This window comes from Fundulus heteroclitus, chromosome 18, assembly GCF_011125445.2.
Source record: "Fundulus heteroclitus isolate FHET01 chromosome 18, MU-UCD_Fhet_4.1, whole genome shotgun sequence".
NCBI classification, from domain to species: Eukaryota; Metazoa; Chordata; class Actinopteri; order Cyprinodontiformes; family Fundulidae; genus Fundulus; species Fundulus heteroclitus.
This window is the reverse complement of record NC_046378.1, coordinates 10,880,651-10,900,781: the sequence shown is the minus strand read 5'-3', so window position 1 is coordinate 10,900,781 and position 20,131 is coordinate 10,880,651. Positions and strand designations below refer to the sequence as shown.

The window sequence follows — 20,131 nt, the reverse complement described above, 5'->3', positions numbered from 1 at the left end:
CACTTCTGTGCATTTGTTCCAACAATTTTTTATTTTATTGCATCTCAAGTTATGCATCTAACGGTATTTGGAGTAAAACCCTATTTTTTTTTCAGTTCAAATTTTATGCCCCGGACAAAGTCTGTACATTTGTAATTTTATAGTGAGGTTTTTTTTTTTTTTACACATTTTTCTTCCTGGTTATAAATCGATCAGGAGCAGGGGAGGTTCTTTAGAGAATGGCATCCTGGGCAAACGAAGGCCCCCCCTCTGCCACCCCAAATGACCAAACACACCCACTTCCCCAACAAAGTTTTTTTTTTTTTTTTATATATATATACAGAAAACCTTTTTATGATACGTGTGTTCAGACACCTTAAAGGCTAAAAGATAAACCTGGTCTGGAACAATCCTTGTGGAAAAATGCAGCCAGTTTTTCAGGCGTGTGTGGTTTTTACACTTTTATCAATGGTGGGTCTGACTGCCAGAAATAGCTATGGAAATGTTACTGTCTTCTTGTGTTTACACAACCAGAAGACAGTAACACAAACCTCTTTTTAAATTAGAGATCATGTTCAGTGTAACAGAACATAATCCATGGCCTGTCTAGATAGACGTAGATGATCAAATGCAGTCCAAACCTTTCTTTAAAAAACAAGTAAACTACCTAAATAACCTTTTCCTATTGAATTGTAAGTGGTAATCATCAGCTACCGGCTGGATACAACCGATCTATTTAATAAAAATGCAAACCACAGGGGGAACATTTTCCAATGGTTAGGAATAGACAAAAATAGCATGGTTATGTCCTTGTTTCATTTGCTTATTGAGAATATTTGTATACCTCGCCCAGTAAACAATGGGGTATTTTGTTGGTAAGAAGGTAAAAAGCTTTGCAAACATTCTGTATTCTTTAGGGAAATTTGGTATTTGAACTGTGTGTGAAATTGTTTTCCAGGATGTGACCAATTGTTTTTCTCTAAAATACCAATCAAAGACATTGAAGCTAAAGCATTCTTTTATTTAATCCTTAATGGGGTTGTCACCAAAAATATTTTGTGGTACAGCTCATAGTTAATAAAAAATTCAAGTTCTTAAAAAAAGAAAAAAAAAAAAAAAGACAACACAAAGTGATGCATTTTAAGAAGCAGCTGTATTTGACTATAAAGGCATTTCTAGTCCAGTGTCTCTAAGCTGTTTTCTTTATATTTTCAGTGTAAAAAGCCTAGACTATGAGGAAAAATAAAAGGAAAACCCCCCCAAAAAAATAACATTTCATAAGAAAAAAAGAAAGAAACTATCAATGAAAAAAAATGAAATCCCCACTCACCAGTCATAGTAATTAAAATAGAAACAATTTCATTTTTTTCTAACATTTTCCCTCAAAACAAATATATATATTTCCTTATATATAGATATCTATATTTATAGTTTTATTCTCAAGGCAGTTGGTCATGGCCAAATTAATTGACCTCATTATGGCCATTTTCATGTTTCAGAATTAAACAAAAAAAAAAACGACATATCTGTAATGAAGAAGGAAAAAAAAAAACTGGTGGAAGCACAGTATACAGTAGAACCACTGCTATTGGCTGACAGATAATGTCTACTTTTGAGTCAGAGGGAATAGTTTATCAAGGCAGTGTGGCACACAGACACACCTCCAAAACAAGTGCAATGCAAAGAGAAATAAAGTTCTCACAAAAAAAACAAAAAAAAAAAAAACACTCCTCTTTCACAGCACTCGGCGCGTCCAATAGATTCCCTTTTGCACGCCTCCTCTTCCCCGAGCATCTCTTTGTTGCAGCAGTGAAGGCTTTTGAGTCGTGTCCTTCCTGGAAGGTCAAAGTCTCGGAGGAGATGAAAGTTTCTGATTTCCAGATCCATCCTTGAATATAGCGATTCCAACTAAAACTACTTTGAGTAACTATGTCACGTTTTAGCAAAAAGGATCTGCCATTGGAGTACAAAAAAAAATGTAAATAAAACTTTCCCTGAATACTGAAGAGTGCTCTAACAGTAATGATGCATCTGACAGCGTAAGGGAGTGGACACAAGTGGCATCATCCGAAGTGCTGGATGGTGACGTGAGGAAGTCCCTGGATTATATTTGACATGAAATGAAAGTTTGTTGTACAAATAAGCGAGAATGCTGTCTTGTGTTTTAAGATTGATAGAGAAAAAAAGAGAAAAAGGTGTAGGAGAAATCCCTGGGCTACAGGAGAGAGGGGTTGATGGAAGATGCACCCCTGTACTAAACCTGGCAACTCAGCAGAACTATGTGCTTTTCTTCTGAAGTTCCTGAATAAAGGCTGTAAAACAAGAAAGAGGAAACAAGAAAATAAATTCAATAATTTTGATTATAATACAATGCCTTGGAAGTTTAGTACCACTTTAACTTTTTCACATTACACAAAACCAGAGGTGGGTAGTAACTAGGTGCACATTTACTTATGTAACTAAAGTACAGTACTTTGCACTGTTCTGAAGATACAGTTTACACATAACCTTTTATATGTACTGGGTTCAGAATGTGTTGAAACAATTAAATTAGGAAATTTCTTTTGCCAGAATTAATTATTTTGCATTAATGTTATTTATTCTTACTATTATTTATTCTTTAAAATACCAACATTTTGCACATAACCTTATTTTGTCTCATTACAACAAAAAAACATGAAAAAAAAAAAAAATCACGTTTGATCAAACACCTTCGTATTTAAGCAGTCTTTTTACCGAATATGATTTTACTTTTACCTACTTTTAATTTTTTTGGATGACTACTTTTTCCTTCTGCTTGAGTAAAAATATATAAAAGCAATGCCACTCTTGAGTTTAGGTTTTGCTACTCTACACATCAGAACAAACCTCAGTCAAATGTGTTAGGATTTTATATGAAAGACCAACACAAATTATTACAGTGAAAAGAAAGGATACATGTCTTTAATTATTGAAAAAAATATTTCTGAAAAGTGCACGATGCATTTGTTTTCAGCCCCCTTTGCTCAAATACCCCCTAAATTTTATCAGGAAGAACTAATTGCCTTCAGAAGGCACCAAATTGGTGTTATGTCCAGTTATTCTATGAAGGCCTCGGAGGTTTATTAGAGAACATTAGTGAATAAACAGCATCATGGAGACAAAAGGAGCCCCACTGGGAGGTCAGGGATAATATTTTGGAGAGGTTTAAAGCAGGTTGTCTTTTTATAAAAAAAAAACTTCGTTTTGAGGAGCAAAATGTTCATATTTTGGACAGAGAAGATAAACGGTTGGAGAGAGGGGTGAAGGAAGCCATTTATGTCAAACAAGAAAAAAAAATATATAAACAGAGGAGCTCCAATGTATTGATTTAGATCAAAGCATAACCTTGCGTTAGCTTGCTCTAGTAGAAATCGAGACCTATGAATCCTGGGCAGGATTTTAAATTTGATGCTCACAGACTCTCCATTTAATCCGACTGAGCTGTAATTGTAGTGAAAAGTGGTTCTACAATTTATTAACCATCTAAATATTTGTAAAATGTTTTGAAAACCAAGTGTACGTGTTTCCTTTTAGCATCACAATTATGTGCTAATTTGTGTTGGTCTATAACATAAAATGCTCAGAAGTTTGAGGTTCTGCAGCATTCACTCTTGCTGAAAGCAGCTTATCAATGACTCAATGCAATCTGCTGGGTTTCCTTAGATAAGAAAACCTTTTGACCAATCTGTCTGTATAATTTGCTTGAATTTGACTTTGTAAAGTGCCCTGAGATTACATGTTTCACACTATATAAATAAAACGGAATTGAAAATGTACAGGGGAGTCAAATACGTCTGCATGCTGACACAGATTTGAGGAGTATTTCTCACCTTCGATAATTTCCTCCTTGACTTTTTGTAATTCTTTCCGCACCTCCTCCAAGATCTCCTGTAAATTAAAACACATCATGGTGACCTGGTTATGATTCGGAGACTAAACATTTGTTAAATGCAATTCAGTGTTTTCCAAAATCCAATCTTTCTTGGACTCAAGTTTCCAAAGTCTTCAGTCCTTTTTATTTTTATTTTAGGTAAATATACGGGTCTACCATGAATTTATGGCAAATATTTATACAGTGGTCAGGCTTTAAATGTGGAACTTGCAAAACCATAGCCTGTAAAGATGTAGGGATGGAAAACTGGACATATAAATGAACAAAGTTGAATAGACTGAATGAAGAATGGTTTGCCAGATGGATAATCGGATCTACAGAAGAATGGACGGACAGACAGAGGGATGAATGGACTAATGTGAAGATGTAGGACTAGTTGAATGGACAATCAAAAGGCTGTATGGACAGATGGACAATGAGAAGGACGGATGGACAGACTCAAAGTGACTTATGATGGACTTTCAGATGGATGGATGACAAATGGACTAATGGTTGGACAAATGTATGTATGGATGAAAGGATACTTAGATGGATGGACAGATATGGGATAAAGTCATCAAAGTTGTTTTTAGTGCTTCTCTATGTAATCCATATCTGATGTCCTAAAAATGTCACTGAAGAACTGATGGGGGGGAGGGGGGGGGGGGTGTTACCTGTTTAAGTTTCTCTAAATCCGAGTCATCAGCTCCGCCTGCATCGTTGTTATTATTGGCTGCACCCTTAGCCCTGTGAGAAGACGATTAAAAAAAAATCACATCTATACGTTTAATGACTACATTTCATAAAAAGGACTCATTGTTGGGATAGAAAAAGATCATAGTGCAACAAGAATAAAAAAAGACAATGGATGGAACAGAGATGCAGTGAGGGTTAGTATTTCAATAAGGAATATACTTGATCATTAACAGTATCTTGTACTTGTTGCCGTTCATTGACAGTAAAGTGCATTGCCAAAGTTTTCAATCTCAAACCAAAATCTATTTGATTGAGATTTCATGTGACAGATGAACACGAAGTGGAGCATCACTGGGAAGTGGAAGAAAAGGACCCCTGGTTATTAAAACGTTTGTACAAATAAAAATCTAAAATGTGCGACACTGTGTTCAGTGCACTGGTTCATTACTTAGTGAAATGACCTTTTCACTACGACTAACATTGTATTTTTTATGGGGTATATCTCCACAGAACTTTAGCCACATTTCTGTTGTGCTTTATAGCACAAGCTCAGTCAAACTGGACTAAATGTTATTTTCAATCGTCTTCCCTGCAGAATAAAAACCCTTTCCACAGCGTTTTTCACAGTTGGGGATTCAAATATAGGTTTATAACCTAACCCTGCTTTAAAACAATTTAAATATCATGCAACCTTTCGCCCCTCCTAACTTTGTGTGGGCCTGTCACAAAAAGAATCCCATTAAAATACAAGAGTGTCAGGTTGTAACGTAACGAAAAAGAAGAGAGTGGGTACTGATAGTTCTCTAAGGAGCCATATATAACAAAGCTGTTCCAATGAGGTGTAGTTTACTAGAAGACAACAGAGAAAATGCCTACAATGAAAAAAAAGATAAGTATCATAGCGCCATCTCATTTGGTCTGCAGAGATAAAAGGATAAAGGTGGAACATCTACAGGTCCCTTGGGTGAACACATGCATGACGTGCTCGGTTCCATTAGATGGTGCTATCAGCTGCGCAATCTGCTACCCAACTGTGTAGGCAGCAGCAGCTCTGCTCTGCTGTCAGAGGAAAAGGAAAGGCAGCAGGGGGGCAGCATGTGTACCTTGGAGTTTGGGGCAATGAGGGAGTGGTGTCCATGCTCTTGGGGATGGAGTTATTCCTGTTAGTGAAACACACACATACAGACTCTGCTCTTAGAATGAATATGAATGACTTTTAGACACAAACACACTCTTGGCATCGGGTGAAGAGATGCAGATGTGGAACCAGCGATATAAAACACATGCACAGACATTGATGGGGAACTAGCTTTGAGGTGACTTCAAAATGTGAGACACTTGTAAGCTTAAGAGTTGCTGATGATGCTTCGGAGGTTCATCCAAGCTTACCTAGACATGGACGACTTCTCCCAAGGTCTTCTCAGTGTATCTAAAAAGGGAGAACAAATGGAAACACGAGCCTCTTAATTCAGCTTTGCAAAACTGTTACTTAATATTGGACAGAGAGTGGGCGGCATGCTATGAATAAAACTGCTCGGTTCTCACCACTTTGACCTTGAGGCTCTGAATCATCCTGTGGAAAAAAAAGAAAAAAAACAACAACTTCTGTAAATACTGAGTCACACTGCATCTCTACATCTACCACAGAGCTTCTTCGTTCTCCAATTTAAATGAACGCTGCAGGTTATTAAAAAAAAATGCTGGAACAAATGAGCAGACTCTTACACTCTCTTGTGTCTTCACCGGCAGCTTCTCTACCGTATCTGCAGCTTTTCGCCTGATGTAAATTAAATTTGCTTCATTATTTTTTACATACAGTGACTTTACAAAGAGTTGTGAATATGGTGACTGTTCATTCTAAAATCAAGTGGCAAGGGGGGGGGGGGGGGTCGGTGTTTTGTAAACATTAGATTGGATAAGTAGTTGCAAACCCACCTGCGTGCTAGAATGGCACTCATTTCACCCATCAAACCCCCTCCTCCTCCCCCTCCTCCTCCTCCTCCTCCTCCGCCTCCGGAATTGCTGACTCGGGTAGACTCGGTTCTGGCTGGAGGAGCTGCAGAACCGCCCTCCTCCTGCTGAGGGCAGCAAAGAGCAAAAACATCAGAGCTGCAACTGAAACCAGATCTTCACGTACAAGGTATAAAAACAAACATAACTATTTTTTCTCGGTGTCTGACAATAAATGAGACTAAATGTATAAGTTCACTTAGAATTTCCAAAAATAATCTCTACCTGCTAAATGCCAGAATATGAATTTCTTTTATTTGCTTATTACCATTTGACTTAAATGGAGGCACATCTGTGGAGGTGTTTTTAAGGCAGCGGCTCACACCGGCTGCTTCTGTGTGTAGCATCATGGGGAAATCCAAAAAAAAGAAATCAGCCCAGATATCAGGTAGAGAATTACAAAACTCCAAATGTCTGGTTGATCCTCCTTGGATATAATTTCCAGGTACCTGAACGCGCCACACTCATCTGTTCAAACAACCATATGCAAGTATAAATGAATGTCAGAGCATCATGCTCTCAGGAAGGAAATGTGTTCAGTGTCCCAGAGATGGATGTGGTATATTGGTTTGACAAATGCAACAGATCTCCTGTACATGACTGAAGCTAGTAAGAGTATAAATATAGACAGTGAAATGAGTCATGCACTGACAGGGGTTGAAAAAGCACTTGCCATTACTTCAAAAACAATATAAAAAGCCTGATTACATTTGCAAAATGCAAAAAATGTTTTGAGAGCATATTAGTAATGGTCATTTTTTACAGTTGGAGGAAAAAGCAGAAAGCTAGGAAGAAAACCATGCCAGCTGTGAAGCATGGGCATGGCAGCTTCATATTGTGAGGGTGTTTTGCTGTAGGAGGGACTGGTGCGCTTCACAAGGGAACATTTTGTGGAAATACTGAAGAAAAATCTCAAATCAGCCAGAAAGTTGAATCCTGTGACCAAATAGGTCTTCCAAAATAACAATGACACTAGTCTAATAAAGTGAGTTAAAGATCCCCGTTTAGGAGTGACCATCACAAAGCCTTGATCTCAGTACCACAGATCAAGACTGCGCCAACGGTTTGTCCCCTCTCAAGTGATTGTTGAACTTCTTCAAGCAGCAAACATAAGGCAGTCTCTGTTGAATGACTGTCTGAATCCAAATTGAAGAGGATACACAAGATCTTTATTTTCCAGATATGACAGCAATTGTTCTGACTTATTGGCCTGTAGTTGCTTATTTCATGAGGGCTTTCCTCGTCTCATAAGCCTCCAGCCTGTCAGCCTCTGTGCAGTGTGCAGCATCTTCTCACAGCACGCACGGTGCCTGTATCTGCAAGGGCGCCAATTCCTCACACAGTGATATGATAGATAATGTAAACCCGCCTTTAAGACGCAGATTATTTTCAGATCTTTTTTTTTTAAGTGCTTGTGCCACCCCTTTGTGTCCTGGAAAAAAATGCCCTTCGGTCGGCCCGTGCCAAAAAACGCTATTGCATTTATACCAGTTTTGTCAGGAGGAATGGGCCAAAATTCCAGTAAACTATTCTGAGAAGCTTTTGAAATGATATCCAAAGGGTTTGACCCAAATTGTAGAATTAAACGGCAATCTTACCCAATACTAAACAGACATATGTTAACTTTTAAACCCAAGAAAATTTGAATTGCTTATTTTTGTCTCTCACTCATAATTCTGGCATTTAGCAAATCAAAAGAATTGTGGCCATCACTAGTCACCTGAAACAGGAAAGGTGTAGTTAAGACACTGAGGAGGTGCATGTCACAATCTGGTTAATAATTGTTGTGTGGCCATGATAACTTTAACAGAGCTGTTTCAAATAAGACATTTTGCTTTGCTGAGGCAGAAATGTATTCACTCAAAAGTAATGATTCAAATTACAAGATCTGACACTAACCTTGGACACTTTGCGGAGTTTAGCTCCTGCAAGGGCAGCCGCCAAGCCTCCAGCTCCCCCTAACCCTCCACCCCCGCCATCTCCACCTCCTCCACCGCCTCCTCCGCCGCCCCCTCCGCCTGCAGCAGGCAGTGGCGGAGCTGGTGGAGGTCCTGTGGGAGGTGGTCCAGGAGGAGGAGGGATGCCTGCAGCTGGGGGAGGCCCCGGGGGTGGTGGAGGAGCAGGAGGAGGAGCTGGACCTCCAGGGGCCATGGGTGGAGCTGCAGGGACATGGACTGAAAAGAGATGACGAAGAGAGACCGTCACTAAGTTTAACAATAACTTCTTTACAACAATGATCCACGGGAGATATAAGCAAAACGGGCAACAGATGCTTTGGATACTTCTCTGATATCAGCTCAGCTAAAAAAAAAAATCAATTTCAGCTGCCCTTAAATAACATTAAGAGGTTTGAAAAAAACATTTAGCGTTGATGCAACAAACCAGAAAATACTACAAAGGAAATCAATACATTTTAAGTAAACGTAGTAAATCCTAATAAAAAGTTAGAAACACTAAATCTCAGTTTAAAAAAAATAAAAACAGCCGCGCAGTGGAATCTCTTTCAGTGTATGGTGGCTCTGAATGAGGAAAACATTTAATAGTCTTGTACAGACTGGAGCTTATTGCACTTAAATGCGACCATTTTCAGCAGACCAGATGTTTCCTGACCTGCAGCGGCTTGTCGTTCTCTCTCCTGACGCTCTCTCTCCAGCCGCTCTCGTTCCTGCTGCTCCTGCCTCTGCTGCTCCAACCTGTCAGCACAGACGTTCGTTAATAATCATGTCATCCTCAGAACTAAAATTAGTCCTTTTAACGCTGCCATAGACACCACAAAACCTGTTACCATAAAGCTGTGCTGAGTTGTGTAAGTGTAAAACAAACTGATGGAAAACTTTTCACTGGTTTAATGTCAGCTTGCATTCATACTGATATAGAATCCTTGAGGCCTATTTAGTATAAACAGGCCAAAAACAACATTGGCATGCAGAATTTCCACGCATGGCACTTATATGGCACAAATATTGCATCTGATCACTCCTTTGTATTAGCAATATGGAAACTGTTGATATTGCAATGATAGATGGAATTGAAATATTGTGGAGCTCTAGCACAGACCAAACCGAAACGATCTGAAGATAAGCCACAAAGTTCAGTTTTGGTCTCGTTTGACCAGAGCACCTTGTTCATATCATAATTTTTCACAAAACCATGTATCCCATTACTTCCACACGTGCGATTATGCATCGCTTTCTTTAGATCTATCACAGAAAACCCAATGCAACACGAAAACAACTTCAAGTGGTAAAGATTTGTTTGAGATCATGTAGGCATATCTGAGCATGCCCTGATGAGAAGTTACAAATGCATTCTTTCGACATATTATCAAATTTGACTTTAAGGTTTGAGTTTAAGCTTTCAAGCTGATGCCATGGGTTGAACTACAAAAACAGCCACAGCATTACGAACCGAGAAGTTCTGATGAGAGTAGAAATATGAAATGAAGTATGAACAGGACGCTGACAAATATGCATCAAGAGGCCAGCTAAACTCCTCTGTAAAACACAGTTTAGGTCCCAGAATTTATACCTATATGCCGCTGACAGAGTACCATAGTCAGCTGTGATTAGTGTGTTAGTCTTGCTTTTGATTGTTGCGCAGGCATTTGTTTTACAACACCTCAGGCTAAAAATGCGTTATGACACAGGAGGTGGAGCGCCAGAGTCTGTAGTTGCCTTACAGGATATTACAGAAGAGTGAAATGTGGAGTTCATAACCTCTCAATAGCCTGCTGCTAAACAAGTCCTCAGCTGGGCAAAGTGGCCTGATCCAGATCATTACCTGCCACTCTGCATCCCAGCTATAAACAGGACAGAGAGTAAATGTCGACAAACACCTCTAACACACAGGAGCCACCATATTCACACAGACGATTAAAAAGAGCATTCTTTTTATTTTAACATAGAGCCAGTTCAGCGAACAGCGTTTGGAATGATGATGATGATTTATTAAAATCCTCACCAAGCACATGTGTCACTGTCAGAGGTTTCAGAAAGCCCACTAAGCCCAATCAGGTCAGCAGCGAGGGTTAGGGTTGGAACAGCTACTAATTTGACCGACACTCCTTTTGATCACTGTGCATCTTTCAGGCTAAACGAGATTAGGAGGTTAAAGCCTTTTCTATACAGGCATGCATGAAGTCACCTCAACAGCTTTCTCGTGGGGTATGTGCGAGAGGCTTGCTTTCTGCTTGACCTTCGACCTGACTCAAGGGTTGATGGAGGGTTTAGCAGTCGCTGCTTAATGCCGGCAAATCCTCCACATATGCCTGCGCACAAAACTGTGCCAACTGCAAGGCCAAGCCAGCTTGACTGTTTCCCTACCAGAAGCAAATCACTTTCTGGGTTTATAGCGCCAACCAGCCGCTGAGTAGACAACACCCTTCTGAGGAACGAACTGATAAAATTATATTCTTCAGACTATCTTGCTCCTTATCTTTAGCAAAGAAACCAGCAGTGTCATTCAGACTGTCACAAGCCGAGGACATATTTTATCTCAGTGAGAGCGAACAATCATGCAGTGGGTAGCAGAGCTCAAATATTATTGTAGTAAAGATGGGATGGGTTCAGAGGAAGCCTGAAGATACCTCCGCTGCTGTTCGAGCTCTTCAGGAGAAGGTCCATTTGACACTGGCCGGGGGAGGGTTGCGTAACCTGCAGCAAAAATTGTGGAAAAATATTCTTAGTGTGCAATAAAATATTTTAGAAAGTTAGTCTCATGGGCGTCATAAATTGGTTTCATTGCCCTTCAATAATCTTACAACACAGTTGCTTTTCGCCTGTACAGACTTTTGCAGGAGGGAGAGCAAAGTCTAAGTAAACGGACTGAAAAATAAAAATTATATTTTTACAACACATTTACATTAAATACAGTGACATTATTATATACATAACACTTTATTAAATAGGAACTAAATGCAGCAGCATGCACTGCATAGCTAGTTAAGTATAGGAGGTTGCATATTAACCGTCCTAAAACTAAAATGCACCCAGACCCTGTACAGAGTAAGCACAACTCTCTGCAAGACAAAACAAATGGATTTTAATGGCGACACAACAGGATGGGCATGACCAAAGCATCAGTCTCTCTCTTTTTATTTTTTACAAAAACTATTTTGCTTGGCTTATATCAAGGTTAAGTTTAGCTCCAAGTCAGATGCACTTTCTCAGAAGTCTATTCTTAGTCCCTTTTTAACCATATGAGAAATCTACAAGCAGAAACCAAACACTAAAAGCAGCAGTCAGATATATCCGTCCCTCTGGTCAGAACACAAACTAGAGGCTGTGACATCTACACACGCATTATGCACATGTACAGATGCAGAAACACATGTTGGTGCCAAGCCAAAGGGTAAAGCAATTAAATAACCTAACACCAGACATGGACTGACAATGTCAAGGTGGTCATAAGTTACACTGCTGAAATCTTTGTCATACTTTTCAATACCATACCTAATTGTTTAATTAATATTTAACACATAGGATACCTTGCTTTTAATCTGATTCAGCTGAATATATAATTAATCAAAGGAAAAAGGAAAAAAATTGGTATCAATAATTTGATGTTTTGTAAAAGGCACATTTTGCAGTCATTGCCAGCAAGTGAACTCTGTACTTCACTGTGAAACATCTGCACTGCAGACATCTGTACGGCAGCATTTATTCTGACAGGTTTTTTGGGAGGCTGACTGCGCTATAATTGCCATCTCGTAAAATGTTCAGTGTCAATCACATATGTGTATTGGCAGTACAGCAATGTTTCACAGACTTACTAAGTTATACCATGCTGGGTGCTGATAAAGGCGTGCTGACCAGTTGACAGCTGCTGTGGCTCTGAATTAAAATCTTTAGTGTCTGTGCGCTGATAATCAGCCATGTCAGGACATACATCATTGATTCTACTTTACATCTCTAGCAAGCAGGTATGTAGGATTTGAGCCATGCTGACGTCTGAATAAAACCGTAGTTCCAGTGAATGAGTATGTCTGATGTCCTAGTTGTTGCTTAGGTGAGCGATGGCTGACATTGCAATATGTTTATTGGTATTTAAAGTGGGTTATTGAGATTTGATCGTTTAGATATGAATGGCCAAGCCTGCTGATCTCTACTTTTATTTGAATCAGCCAGAATGGATGTTAATGCCTGGTCTGAATGGGACCCGTAAGAAGTAAATCAATAACAAGTGATTCACCTGCGTCTGCCGAGGAATTGAGGACCTCCAGAGCGTGAGCCATGCAGTTGGCAAAGAGGGTAGCATCTTCTTTGCTACCAAAGTTGAGCCCCCAAACTTGTCTGGCATCTCTCCACTGGTGAAAATTGGGTGTGGCCTGGTTGTATTTGAGCCCTCTTACAATTGGACAGTTTATAACCACCTGAGGATGAGAGATGGTGAGTGATTAGCTAAAGAGAACGAGAAGGAATAGAACTTTGTAAACAGTTGTAAAAATCTATCAGTTTTTCAAAGAAATGTGAACAGTTCAGGTATAGTGGCGATTGTGGCAAAGATGCTTTTAGGTTGATCTTGACCCTTTGACGTCCCATTGTCAGACCATTAATCTTTGCATAAGTAGGTATACATTTGTAATACGTGGTCATATTAAACACCGGTAACATCTGGGAGCTGCATCCTTTACAAGAACACGTCATGAAACCACATCCCTACAAACGCCTAACATAATGGCGTGCTCTTTATTTTTATTTTTTAATGGATCCTTCTGGGTTACATTCCACTCAGCAGGTGGCACGAAGCCCGTCAGTATGGGGAAAAAAAAAAAGCAGCTCTGTGCTGAGTGTTGCATGAATGTGCTGACACGCCATTTCGGTATTTGTTTAAAAGCTGCTGAATTCCAGTGAGCAGAGGGGAGGAGAGGATACCCTGTCAGAGCAAACATCACAGGGGGCAGAAAGCACCAAACAACAGAGGGCAGCAAGGTCAGAAACCACAGCAGACAGTAGTATTTTTCAAACACTCCAAATCATATGAAAGCTCAAAAACACAAAGTAGCAGTGACGAGGAGCACGTCAATCAAGATAAAAGAAGAGACCATGAAAACTTCAGTGTTCTGAAGGCCAGAGATACATCAAGGAGACACACTAAAACCACAAATGTGACTGCTAAGATAAATAGAGGAAGCAACAAAAAAAAAGCTGTGATATTTGTCTAATAATTTAACCCCAGCAGTTTTTATTTGCCACCAGAGGAAGCAGAATTACACATCCCCGTAGACACAGATATAGGGACCTTCCGGGGTAATCGGCCTCATTTTTAAATTGTCACAGGAAATGGCTGAACACTCCAACTATCTCACAGGAAACATCATCCACTTTAAGACTCGTCTCCAGGGAACACTTCAGCATGCTGAATGTTTAAAGAAGGAGAGAGGCTTTGTTGCAGAAGGGAAATAAAAAAAAGGTTTAAGACAAGAATAGACCCACCCCAAGTCCATTTTACCCAGCTTTTAGACAAGGAACACTTATCTGCAGGGTTGCCACAATGTGAAAGGACAACGGCATTGAACCGCCTTTGTCTGAAGGACATCAGGCTCAAGATGAAAACTGTTTACACCAGACTCCAAAGTCTGAACTTGGACACAAAAAATATTTGATAAGGAGAAGATGTTAGCTGTTTTGATTAACAATTTGTTCCCTTTGGCTTCCTTCAAGGGTCTCAATTTTAACTAGAAGGCCGTCCTGTGACAAATTTTGATGTTTTTATTATTTGCTGCTTTGGTTACATTTTTTTTCTAGTTGTCTATAGCGCATAGCTTCTAACATTACTTTTTTTAAAATAGATATTTTTACATAAATTACACAGAGCAATTGGGTTCTTTATATCTTTATTTTATTTCATCTCCAGACCAATAGAAGAATCAAACGTTACAACCGGGTCTCAAACAGTGATGAAAAATGTGTCGCTCAGTGTGCGCTTACACACTCAGAATCAGCTGACTGAGCAGCAATGTTAGTTTGTGCTGGATGCTGCAGAAGGCCAACTCTCCTTTACAGGCACTTATCATTTGAGCCCTCTGACGGTTTTCTGTTCAAGGAGTAACTATGACGCATTAACTTCGACTCCCCACGTTCTGCCTCTGTACATATAAAAAGGAAGACACACAGGAAAAAAGCTGTAGTCCAACATTAAAGATAGCTGGACAGAAAGGACCAGGTGTTGTTTTACCTTCCAGATTTACAGCGGTAGCAGAAACAGAAATCAAATATCATTAAAATATGTTTCTATCAGTCATAATCAGTTGCTAGGGAGTGTTTATTTAAAAAAAAAACAATTAAAAAAAGTCTCGTATAAGTTTGAGAGAGTAAGATCTTTATTAAATTTATAGACCCATGAGTGGCGCAGTGCCACTAGTCACCAGAGGAACCACACAAACTTTGGGATGGATTAATGGAGTTTATACCGATCCAAAACATTTTGGCAAAATATCTAATTAGCCATCCCTCAGGAATAGGTTTATGAACAATGGATGAATGTTACGGATATGATGCTGTGTAACTTCCCATCCTGCAATGAGTTTATGAAAGACTAAAAAGCGTTGGTAAAGTGTGGTTGTTGAGATACACTGAGAAACTGTCTGATGACTAGAACAGCAGGGATGTGTGATGCAACGGGGACAGAACTGCCCTGCTAGGACCATTTATAGAGTAAACGCTGCAAGTGAGCGGAAGTAGCACCTTCCACCGCTTAGACGACAAGAGTTGAGCTGCGTGACAGTACGACTGCAGTTCCACAGATGTGAGAGACATTTCCACTTCTCCAACCTAAACACGTCCATCTAAATGTGATCCAATCACGGTACAGTAGTGGGACTGACCTTAAGAAATAACTTCTACCCATATATGTGTAGAGAACAAGCTGGGAGACCCTCAAAGACAGGCCGGGCGAACAAAATGACATCATTCGCTGCAGGAGTGAGACATTGTCTCGGTTCTCTTCGACTATGTAGCGGCCTTAACTGTATGTGCTCTCTCTCACCCTCTAGACTTGAAAACTGGCTCAGAGGTTATCTGCTTAGCTGCGTTTCTCTCCTAGGTGAAGCCACTAATGGAGATTGTATTGACGTTACCCTTAACCATTCTCTCACATAGAAGGTACTCCTGGATCAGTGTTTTGTCCTCTGTGTGCATGCCGTCATCTCAACCCCCCGTCGATCATTGCAGATGGCTATTCACGCTAAGCCTGGATTTGAAAGGTTTCTTCCTGTTCAGTTGGAGTGTTTCTCTCCACTGTCGCTACATGCATGCTCGGTTTAAGAGATTGCTGAAAAGCAAATGACAGAATGCAAGCGACTGTCCATTGCTGCTGTTCGCTCACCCAGGGGGACTCAATGCTGCAAGTTAGTGAATCAATCCAACCTGTCGGGCTTTCTTGGATAGAAAGCTGTTCAGCCAATCTGTCTGCATGATTTGATAGAATAAACTTAGTAAAGTGCTTTGAGATTACGCACGTTTTGAAATTGCTCTATATAAATACACTGAATCAAATCAGTCCAAAACCTTGATACGCACCATAGAATAGAAATTAATGAATGCCTGAGAACAAAATGAACAGTTTCACATTTGCTTACCTAGCTACCCTACGGGACCATTGTCATCTGCAGGACCTCATGCTTGACACAGATGTGCCATAAAAACATCTCACTCAAACAGACATTGGTACACAAACAAACCCTAACATACAAAGTTTGTCAGACTTTCGGTAAGCTTGAGGCTGAGAACTGTACCTGCTGATCTGTCTGCATCTTGCGTCCGACTACCCGGAAGCTGTTGTTTGTGGGGTTGTGATAGATCTGGACTCTGCTGAAGTTCTGGGGTCCTGAACCTGCTGGGAGCCACTTTTTGCTGCCATCATCATAGATCATCACAGTGGCCCGAGCCTGGCAAATACTCGACTCACTGCAGAACAGAGAACAAGAGGAAACAGGACGGAGAATTAATGTACAGCAACGGAGGACGCAACTATTGGGAAGAAAAGGTTTTAAGCAATAACGCACCCCACCCCCCCCAAAAAAAAAACCCGATTCATTCAGGATACAAACTTCAACATGATATTCATGTTCATCTCTAAAGCTACACAAAACAAGTCCAAAGTTAAAAGAAACAGAGTGCGTTGAGTCGAGTGTTCTGATCATCTTATGAGCTGATGATCAAAATTTTTGCATACCATCTGCATTTGTATTGCTTCTGTAGTAATTACTAATAAAGAGATGGAGCACTGATGATACATACCTATTTGGAATATAGTAGAAGGTGTGTTATCCAGTGATCCTCATCCTGTTTAGCTGTTAAACAGGATGGGGATTTGCTGCGTGCATTACTCATTTCAGAAGTACCATTTATTTTGTAAACAGAACCGCCGTTGTGAGCATTCAAAATGTGTCAGTGAGCTTTGTTACTTGTAACTTGTGAACGATGAAGCAACACACCAAACACAAACGTGTCAAAATCCGACCACTGTGGTTATATGTTCTTCTTTCTTTTAAAGAGCTATTTTCTTACAGCAGTCTATTTTTATACGTTCATTTATTTTGTCTGATCTGTAGCACTAGAGCCTTTTAAGGATATATTTGTACTCACATTTTGTTTTAAAATACTTCATGCTGAATGCAGCGCTTCTGAGAAGCGGCTGGAACAGAAAAAGTAAACACATAATGGGAGGGAGAGCGGAAACTGGAGACACCGGATGGACAAACGAATGAAAAAAACACTGGATTCTAAAACAAAAGCAGTTTCTGTCAGGACCAGTCGGGCCTCATTTTTCACCTGCACAATAATGTCGCAGTAGAGTACTTCTGCCAGCTAATTCAGGTCCTAACAAAAACAAGGCTTCCATAATCATGAGCTCACCCAGGTGGCGCAGAACGGCCGAGTTTCAGTTTGGTATGGGTAGAAAAACCAGACTAAAAAGCTGCAAGGAGCCGATTTCTGCAGGAAAACCGCTACGTTTGATCCAAAAAGAGAGGTGGTGGTGAGACAACAATGGGGGGATGACAAAGACAGGAAACAGTGCAGAGAACAGGCCAACAAAACTAGGTGCTGGAATCGTCCACCTGATTTAGATCATCGTCGAAGATGGTAGGAACAGCTTCACTCTGAGATTTGTGCATGGCTTTCTGCAGGCAGGATCCACAGTTACAAATCCTCCATTCTCTCTGCAATTTTATGCACACAGGGGATGTTTGTCATACATGAAAACACTAAAGAAAGAAAAAAAAATATCTACAGGGGAGGGGGAAAAAAATAAAATCAGTAGATATCTATATTTTTATAAGGCCTCTCAAAATAGGTGTTTAATATATTTACTTGTGATAAAGTTACATTTAAAACAAAGCATAGCACTTTGAATTCAGTGATGCGCAACTTTCGATAAGTTAAATGCTTTGTATCGTCTTTAAATTAAGATACATTTTCAGCAACAAGAAATACAAAATAAGGGAATAAGTGAGAGTTACAACATGGACGAGGAGATGAGGGCTGAAAGTGAGGAGCAAACAGTGGCTGACTGTCCATTCTAATTTTCTATCATTCCTCCCCCTCATCTCCTTGATTGCTTCCCAGGCTCTCCCTTCAGTCTCCTAATCCATCTCTTCCCCCTCTCCCTCCATCTGTTGTACCCGTGATACAATCTGCTACTTCCTGTGACACAGCACCAAAGACACAACCCACTTCCTGCTGCCTGCACTGCCAAATAAGGACTGCTCAAGTCTGGCCAGTCAATGCCTTCAGAAATTACAGTGGTGCTACATTTTCCAACACGTTAATAACATATAGAGCTACTCGGTATTTACTTAGAAATGCTATCTGGCTTTGCTGCCAATGATACAACATGATCAAACGCATGAGAGTTATGATTATATGCAGTTTTTGTGACATTTTAAGTATTGAATCCAAGCCAGTAAATGCTCAGATGCTTACTGACATAAGATCAAGAGAACAACATATAAAAATAAATTAAAAAAATCAGTTTGAAGTTTAACGCACAGCAGATACTTTTGGACTTGCTGTAAATCAGAAATGAGCGTTAGGCAAACATCAAGCCCCTTCCTGTGATTGTGATGTTTGGCACTCGCCTTACAGCGTGCCCACAGTCGCACAAAGTGCTGAAACCTTCTCTTCCCTGTTCGGGTTTGCTCCGGAGCATTTTTTGCGCTACAATTTTCATTTCAATGATTTTTAAGACCGAAGAGAACAGGTTAAACACTGGTTCTGTTATCGCGTACTGTGAATACGGTATGAAGATTTGACATAAATGTTATCCAACTGTAGGTTGTAAAATTGAAGACTTACATTTGACGTTTTTTAGTAAGTACACAGTAATAACACTTTTTTAAATTTTATTTTTTTAGTAATAACGCTTATGAAACTATGGGTCTATTTGCCTTTGCATCAAATGCTCACTGGAATCCAGCAGATTGCATTATTAACCTACTCAGACCTAATGGACTCTGTAGTCATGAAAACTGCAGTATATGTTGGATTTAGATGAAAAAAAAACAAGAGCTTTCTGAAATCCTGTATTTAGGGATTCTCCAATAAAGCTGGCCACATTTTTGGCCCACGATCACCGAGCCGAGACGATAAGGGGGAAATTGAACCAAGGGCTGAGAAATTGCCTACCGATTCATTACGTCATAACAAGAATTCCCAACATTCTCAGATTTTAAATGATCAGTTTATAAAAAAAAAAAAATCCCATCCAGGTTGGGTTCACATTGTCTGAGCCAAAACCTGAGAGAAGATACCTTCAAAGCGCTTAAGCTGCAGCTAAAACCTCTGCTCTCCATCTTTCATCTGCCAATGTTTGTCTGTGGCATAAAAACACTCACAATGAGTCAATTTACACAATTATACCTTTCAGAGTTTAGGGTGGTGCTGCAGTTTCTTAAGAAATACTCATCCCTGGTACTGTGATTTATGGTTCAATCTAATGTAGAGGGATCCCTTTTTTTTCAGTCCAACATCAGTTTTACATTAACACACAGATATGTACTGCCATGTTAAAAATTGTTTGTACCGGGTGCCCTTTTAGACTTCTTTTATTTGATCTACTTATGAAAACGAGGAAACATCCCTCCAATAATTCCCACGGATTTGGGACCATTCGAAGAGTTTTAATTTGGAACATGAAGTTTCCCTCTATGCTGATGATTCTTTGCTTTTTATTTTAAACCCCATACTTCTCTACCATCTCTGTTGTCATTAGTTACAGAGTGATTATTCCTCAGGTTATAAATTACATTTGTACAGAAGTGAACTCTGTATTTCAAATGAAGATGTGCTCAAGCTGGACCCATCAGACCTGCCTGTGAAAAACAGGGCAAGACCAGTTTACCCATCTGAGAATGAGAATAAGAAAGTATTTTCCCAAAGAAAACATCTTCAAACTGAACAAGTCACAGTAGTCACCCTTAAAACATTTGTTTTGCTGCATTAATTCAGCAGCAATGATTATTATTTCCTTTGAATACCTATTACAGCAAATATTTCCACCTTTGACTGTAAACCTTCTGACATTATAGCCTAACACCCTCCAATTACCTATTCC

At 39.7% G+C, this 20,131-nt stretch overlaps 1 protein-coding gene across 3 annotated transcripts in view; it reads right to left on the bottom strand.

Moving 5' to 3' along the window:
* Positions 1-979: 979 nt before the first annotated feature.
* vaspb (vasodilator stimulated phosphoprotein b) overlaps positions 980-20,131 on the bottom strand; it is a 37,496-nt gene continuing 18,344 nt past the window's right edge. The window contains exons 2-14 of one of the 3 annotated variants that reach the window (XM_036149608.1): positions 16,311-16,482; positions 12,767-12,947; positions 11,163-11,229; positions 9,188-9,270; positions 8,477-8,751; positions 6,503-6,645; positions 6,293-6,344; positions 6,113-6,140; positions 5,957-5,996; positions 5,671-5,727; positions 4,546-4,618; positions 3,831-3,888; positions 980-2,291 (exon numbers count right to left, since the gene is read on the bottom strand). In XM_036149608.1, coding sequence (XP_036005501.1) covers positions 2,257-2,291; positions 3,831-3,888; positions 4,546-4,618; positions 5,671-5,727; positions 5,957-5,996; positions 6,113-6,140; positions 6,293-6,344; positions 6,503-6,645; positions 8,477-8,751; positions 9,188-9,270; positions 11,163-11,229; positions 12,767-12,947; positions 16,311-16,482 — 1,264 coding nt within the window. In that variant the 3' untranslated portion in view covers positions 980-2,256. The remainder of the gene's footprint in view (positions 2,292-3,830; positions 3,889-4,545; positions 4,619-5,670; positions 5,728-5,956; positions 5,997-6,112; positions 6,141-6,292; positions 6,345-6,502; positions 6,646-8,476; positions 8,752-9,187; positions 9,271-11,162; positions 11,230-12,766; positions 12,948-16,310; positions 16,483-20,131) is intronic. The other 2 variants (XM_036149609.1, XM_036149610.1) reach the window with 2 other exon arrangements.